Source organism: Triticum aestivum, chromosome 1B (genome assembly GCF_018294505.1).
Source record: "Triticum aestivum cultivar Chinese Spring chromosome 1B, IWGSC CS RefSeq v2.1, whole genome shotgun sequence".
Lineage (NCBI taxonomy): Eukaryota > Viridiplantae > Streptophyta > Magnoliopsida > Poales > Poaceae > Triticum > Triticum aestivum.
The window spans coordinates 413,496,802-413,503,265 of NC_057795.1; the positions used below are offsets into that span (position 1 = coordinate 413,496,802).

The window sequence follows — 6,464 nt, forward strand, 5'->3', positions numbered from 1 at the left end:
GTGTCCTCGTAGTTGCCATGGTCCGGACCCTCTTCAATGTCCGTTTAACTGCATTTGTCATGTCGCTGAACTACAGTTGTCATGTCGGACAACTACAGTTGTTATGGTTGCTCAATTGCAGTTGCCATGGTCTAGTCTACTGCAATTGCCATGATTTCAAAAATTTAGGAGTTGCCAACTACTAACACTATGCAGTTGTCATGTATGGTCTGGTCTACTACAGTTGTCATGATTTCAAAATTTTAGAAGTTGCCACCTACTAACACTAGACAGTTGCCATGTAGCACTATAAAAAAGGCATGGCAAAAAAACATGTTCGGATAAAAGAGAGAGTTGCCATGTGCTCACTATAAAAATGCATAGCAAAAAAGCACGCTAGGGCAGTTGCCATGTAGAAAAGAAAGAGTTGCCATCTGCTTACGTACACGATAGGGCAGTTGCCATGTACCATGCAAAAACACATGGCAACTCGGGTAAAAGAGAGTTGTCATCTATTTACAAGCAAAGCTAGGGCAGTAACCATGTACCATGCAGAAATATATGGCAACTGACAGCTTTGGGTGTGGGCGAGGAGACGGGCGTGTGGGCGAAGTGATAAACACCCACACACCAGCCCCTCTACGTGCGTGAAAACTAGTGTGTGCGTGAATTGCTAAACGCTCACACAACAGCCCCCCGTGTGGTGAAAAAGGCCGTGTGGGCGACCGGATGAATGCCCACACACCAGCCCAGTCCTACGTGGCACACAAAAACTGCTAAAATGCGCCAAGATTCGTGCAGAATTAGTTGGACGAGGATCCATGCATGTGGGCGAGTTGACAGACGCCCACACATGTATACGTTAGTCTTTCCGTAAAAAGTAAGGCTGGCCGGCTAACTTTTTTTTTTTTGAGATAACGCAGGCCAGCTAACTTTTGTTTTGAGATAACGCAGGCCGGCTAACTAGTCGGGCCTCTCGGAGAGGCCCATTGTTTCATTAATGCTGGGCATGGGCTCTCGGCTCATCGGAAGCCCAATAGCATACCAGGATCTTTAGGGTTTCCCATTCCCCCATCCCTCCTTACTCTATAAATCGAGGGCACAGCATGCTTTCCTACAGCAGCCGTCTTGAAACAAGAACGCATCTCTCCCTTCTCCCTCCTGCTCCATTGGTATCTGATTTTTCATGGAACTTTTCCTTTCTGTAAGCTGTTCTTTTCTTCGCTTGCTTTTGTTGCGAGTTTTTGAAACCCAAATCGCTTGGTTCGTAACAAGTTTTGCGAGTCTTTCCTCTGTTGGTACTCGCCGGCAATGAGGAACGAAACCTGTGCCGGAGGCGGATGCGCCGATGTCGGTAACACAACCCTCTAAGAAGTTCTGAGCCCCCTTCGATACGGTTTTCCGCTGTGTTCTCTGGATGTTTATTCTTCCGAGTGTTGATATGCTGGATTTGTTTTGAGGATGGATTGATTTCGATGCGAGGTGATGATGTTATGTATGATAGTCTGTCAATCCCCTGATGTCACAAAGTGAAGACACGCATACATCCCGACAGGCTCTGATCGCATCCAAGTCTCCAATCCGCGATTCCCTTCTTATTTTAGCCATACTGCAATTTCGTTTGGTTTTCAATACGCTTCTGTTGCTTCTTTCATCAAACCAGTAAAATATGCTTAACATTCTCATCATATTTATCAATAAAACATAGTACAGCTGCACTGAATGTAGAAAACCAAATTCAGGAGCTTGATTATGTGGCGTGTGGCCGACGCCAGATCTGCGCCATAGCCTCCAGATCTGCGCCATAGCCTTGTATTTCGCCGTTGTTACCAGGGAAGATCGCCAAATCAATGGAACAGCAGGGAGAGAAACGAAACGGCGCCCTCCTCCACGTTGTAAATACTGTCAAAAAACAAAACTTCATCTCTTTGGAGAAAGCTGTACATGGACTTTGACGGCACTGTCAGAATATTGTTTGGTTTGAACCAAACTGAATTCCAGTACATTAAGGATTACTGCCAATGCCCATTCCACAAGATATATGAAATGTAATCTAAGCACAATACTGGATTAACAGCCTATTGGAAAATCCATCAATTAATGTTTCTTTTATCGACATGCGCATATGAATGTTTGTCAACTATACCATCTCAACAGAGATCTGTATCTATGAACAAGCACTATTAATCGATGTGGAGGGATCAAGAATCTATGAACCGTCACTTTTTCGCTGTCCAAAATCATGATGCAGGGACAAAACCTATGAACTGTTTCCTAACGCGGCACCCAACAGCAATCAGAAGTCCAAAATCTTGACGCAGGGCAAGAGAGTCTATGGACTGCTTCCTTCTTTGCTGCCAACCCAGTACGTTTTTACAGCAATCAGAAGTTTTTCAGGCACGAGCGGGCCATCTTCGTGATCAAGTAGCTTGGACTTCCATCGCATTCCCGTCACCGTACTCCTGACCTTGTTCAGCACCTCAACATTGTCCCGCAGTATGACAGCGCCCTCGGGACGCAAAATCCTATCCATCTCAAGAAGAATGTCTTCCAGGTCACACCTAACAAGTGCACCAAGTCCATATAAGAGAGGTCATGGATTTCCTATGTAGTACTAGTATAATATAGCTGTATCACCAGGAGAGAAGAGATCACCTACTTGTTCTCATACAAACTGAAGACACCGCTGGCATGTATCAGGTCATATGTCCTAGGGTACGTAGAGAAGGCTTCGCACCTGATAACAGCACAAAATAATGGTAATTCAGGAATGGTTTCAACGCACCAACATATTATTTGCCAAAATTCAAAGAAACAAACATATTATTTGCCCATTGATACCACAACACAGGGGACTTCCAGAGTCCAGACTCACCAATCATGGTATATGCCAATAAGACCCCGCTCATAGATGATGCCAAGAGTGTTCCTCTCTGATATCGTAGGCACAACGTTCATGACCCAGGAGCCGGGAGAATCCAGCACTGCAGCAAAACTTCCAAGGCCTGCATTCATGTCCATGATATTCCTATACCTTGACTTCCCTATCAACTTGTTTACCCTCTTGTATGTATCAACATGCTTCTTCCACAACTTCTTATCCTCTTCATAGACTTCTTCTGTAACACCTGGGGTACCTTCTAGAATTCTGGGAGGGACTGCAAATAGTCTCTGTGGAAACTTCTGTAGCTGCTGTGCTCCCTCTGGGATAGGTGTTATACAGGTTTCCATTTTCTTATACCTATAGTATACAGAAAAGTGATTCAAAAACTGATATAATGAAAGGACATGAAACATAAAAGGCAGAGCTCCTGCCTCTGTTTAACTTAAATAAAAGAGGACAGAAAAAAAACTATAACAATCTCAGACCTTGAAGTAAATAGATCATTATTTTTATTATGCCACCCAGGTGAGTGCTCAAGTTGATGTGCATGTTAGTAGTTTACAGCATGTGTTTGTATATACTACAAACAGAGAACATACCAGATGTCATCTGCATCTTGAACGTTGCACATCTTGCTGGTACGACCATTCTTGTTATGGCATGCATTTGAATTTGCCTTTTTCTGCCAAATAACAGTATCTTCCTTCTCATATATTTTATTCCAGCAAAGCATTTCAGCAATGTTCTCAATTCTATTTTGTTCTTCCTCTGAATCTTGTTTGGATCTTTGCCATGTTTTGTAATATTTCTTCCAATTGATGGGAGGACCAGATAATATCCAATAACCCCCAGGCCTAAGAACCCGATCCACTTCCATCATGTACATTCCATCTGCAGGAAGCAAAAAACTAAAGCTCTTGAAAATAATCCAATTGACACGAGTATTTCAATATTTATGCATGGTTGACACTACTCACCATTTGATTTCCAGGGGATTAAGCAGCGTGAGCAATGGGCCATATCAAAAGATCTAGATGGGTATGGGAGCTTCATAGTCCCAAGCACTCCAATTACAGCAGGAACACCTCGCTCCAAAGCAAATTGAACCTGAGCTTCGTGTGAGTCTCGAGGTGCAAATGACATGGTCAATATATTCCTATCCATTAGGTAAGCACCCCAGCTTGCAACCTACACATGCTCAAAATGTTACTCCCAAGTCTTTCGGGCAAGAATGCACCGGCACCACCATAAGGAAAAATTAATACCTAATCGTATATGTGAAAATACCAAAAAGTTGGACCAAGAACTAAGATATGTACAAGAAACTAACATCTATGACTTGGTGCTATATGAAGTAGAGCATAAGCTAAGCAATGATGCAACTAAGAAGACAATTAAAGAGATTGTGAACAGCAGCTAACTGCTAACACATCTTCAAGGGAGCAAATGATTGAAATATGGGTTTATTAGACATACCCCGCATCCAGTGTCAAGTGCAGTCCTAATGGTGCCATCAGTAAGTGGAATGACTGATGCAAGTTCATCAATGTAAGAGCTTGCTCCATTTGGAAACATTGTCCCGCCTCCTGGGAAATGGAAGACATCTCCCTGGTGCTGGATCCAGTTCTGAACTGCCTTTTCAACTGTCAGACTCTTGTATGGAGCATTTGCATATGGAACATACTCACGGCTCTTGGGCCAAGCAAAAGGGGTGACGTAGCCTTTTGGTGCTGGGATAAGACAGTGCAGCTTCTCATTTTCCGCAGGACAATGCCTCTCTCGATAGGTCATATTTTCTCTAGGAAAGGTCATTGCTCGGTTCTGGTCTTGGCAAGGAGTATAGTCCCTGTATCTAATATGGCATGGCTTAAACACTTTATTGTTCATGATCAACGGATTAACACCACCCATACTATGATGGGTCTCGAAGTGCAAATTTGGCAAGATTGTACAGTCGGTTTCCTTTGTCACCCTCAATGCTATACTGTCACCCCTCCCTGTCCCACTTTTCTGCCAAGCGCCTAGTATATAGAAGAAGCAGCACAAACCCATCACAATTACTACTGACATGATGCTCCGTGTCCTACGGTCTGGATTCATTCTCGAACCCCTCATGAACCTGAAATTATTGCAGGAAAATCATAAGGATTCACTCTAAACGGATCGCATATTTGCAATTTACTGCTTATAGATAGGACATCTACATCGACTCAGTGAGATGTAAATGTATCAAATTAAACCAGATAAAAAGTCGTTCAAATCCTAATGGATGGAAATTGCATCAGATGATCACAATTGATAACAGCAACAACAATTGATAATTGACTACTAACTTTAATTTCACATATTACAAATCTACTTCTAGGTATTAGGATCTGATCCAGATAAAACCAGACAAGATTTACAAACCCTCATGCATACTTTAATCCACAGAGTTTATCATAGAACTATAATATATCTAATCCGCTCGATAGTCACACTAGCAGGAGCGCTGGCCTTCAATTTAACAAAATAGTGCGACCCAGTTTATTAAGGGGAAAACGAGCCGAAAACAAAAAACCATATGTAGCCTTTAGATGTCTATTTACAGAAGGTCTGTTCTAACTTCTAAGTCGTGCAGCAGTTTCAGCAGAACGGCCTAGTTTGTGCATATACCGACAGACAGTAGGGGCTAGCGACAACATTCTAGAACGACGCACTCATAGAAGCACTAGCCAATCGACCCAATGTTTCCTCCATAGCAATCATCAGAACTAAAATAGAAGTATGCAGCACCGATCGCAGATTCTGACGCAGTCAACCCTAATTCCAACGACAGCAACTGAACTCTCAACAAGTTCGACGACGCAATAAGTTAGGGCTCTCCGGAATTCCGATCCCGCGACGGCACGCACGCACGCAAAACCACAGCGCAAGGCGGAACAAAAGCAACACGCGACGAACAGAGAGGTGGGTCGGAATTCCACCAGGCCAGAGCCCAGCCGCGGGAGCAAAATCGAAACCGAAATCAACGGGGGACAGGACACCATCAGGAGCAAGCGAAGCGAGCCGAGGCAATCCGAGGCTCGGAGAGCTAGCGCGCGCGGGGATCGAATCCAGAAGGGGGTTTAGGAGTGGAGGAAGCAAGCGAACCTCGCTCGGTGTCGAGGCGGTCGCTGGCGGGGCGGAGGGTGGGCGGCGTCGCCGGCGGAGAGGGGATTGGGTGGTGGCGGGGTTGGGGTTGGGCGTACGCTGCCGTGGACCGCTGCTGCTGCTTTGACTCAGGCCGCTCGCGGGAGGCGGCCAAATCGGCTCATCGGTCGAGGACAACGGAAAGGGGACAAAATGAGAGGGGAGGACGCGGGAGTGGGAAAGAGCGGCAGGTCGAGCCTGGTGTCTGGTGTGTCGTGTTGATTTGGTTTGTTGGGACCGTTTTGTTCAAGTCCTGAACTGGAAGCTTTCTATTCACCCAGCCGAAAAATGTTATCGCACGCACCACATATTACATGAGGTATTTCTAAGTTTTCAAAAAATACGAAAAACATGGACACGGATTACCGTGTATCTTGTACACATATATTTGTATCTCGCACAAAAAAAGAAAATGTGTGGATAGCACAGG

The 6,464-nt window shown here is 44.6% G+C and overlaps 1 protein-coding gene and 2 non-coding genes across 3 annotated transcripts; 2 read left to right on the forward strand and 1 right to left on the reverse strand.

Moving 5' to 3' along the window:
- Positions 1–1,285: 1,285 nt before the first annotated feature.
- LOC123152076 (small nucleolar RNA U61) lies at positions 1,286–1,364 on the forward strand. Its single transcript, XR_006476020.1, has one exon. It is a non-coding gene; the product is annotated as a small nucleolar RNA U61 (small nucleolar RNA).
- Positions 1,365–1,456: 92 nt separating this feature from the next.
- On the forward strand, positions 1,457–1,545 carry LOC123152296 (small nucleolar RNA snoR14). The gene has a single exon (XR_006476100.1). It is a non-coding gene; the product is annotated as a small nucleolar RNA snoR14 (small nucleolar RNA).
- Positions 1,546–1,882: 337 nt separating this feature from the next.
- LOC123127967 (probable methyltransferase PMT2) lies at positions 1,883–6,245 on the reverse strand. The gene is made up of 7 exons (XM_044547848.1): positions 5,996–6,245; positions 4,340–4,982; positions 3,841–4,051; positions 3,463–3,754; positions 2,855–3,220; positions 2,639–2,716; positions 1,883–2,540 (listed from the first exon to the last, which is right to left on the reverse strand). Exons 2-7 carry the CDS (start codon positions 4,976–4,978, stop codon positions 2,312–2,314), a joined length of 1,815 nt encoding a protein of 604 aa, XP_044403783.1. The 5' UTR covers positions 4,979–4,982; positions 5,996–6,245; the 3' UTR covers positions 1,883–2,311.
- Between the last annotated feature and the right edge of the window lie 219 nt (positions 6,246–6,464).

What these genes read in the sequence shown, in the direction of transcription:
- LOC123127967 (XM_044547848.1), bottom strand. Translation starts at nt 4,978, where the DNA reads ATGAGGGGTTCGAGAATGAATCCAGACCGTAGGACACGGAGCATCATG. An exon ending in CACTTGACACTGGATGCGGG is followed by an intron (nt 4,052 to 4,339) that starts GTATGTCTAATA and finishes GAGCATGTGTAG; the next exon opens with GTTGCAAGCTGGGGTGCTTA. An exon ending in AATCCCCTGGAAATCAAATG is followed by an intron (nt 3,755 to 3,840) that starts GTGAGTAGTGTC and finishes TGCTTCCTGCAG; the next exon opens with ATGGAATGTACATGATGGAA.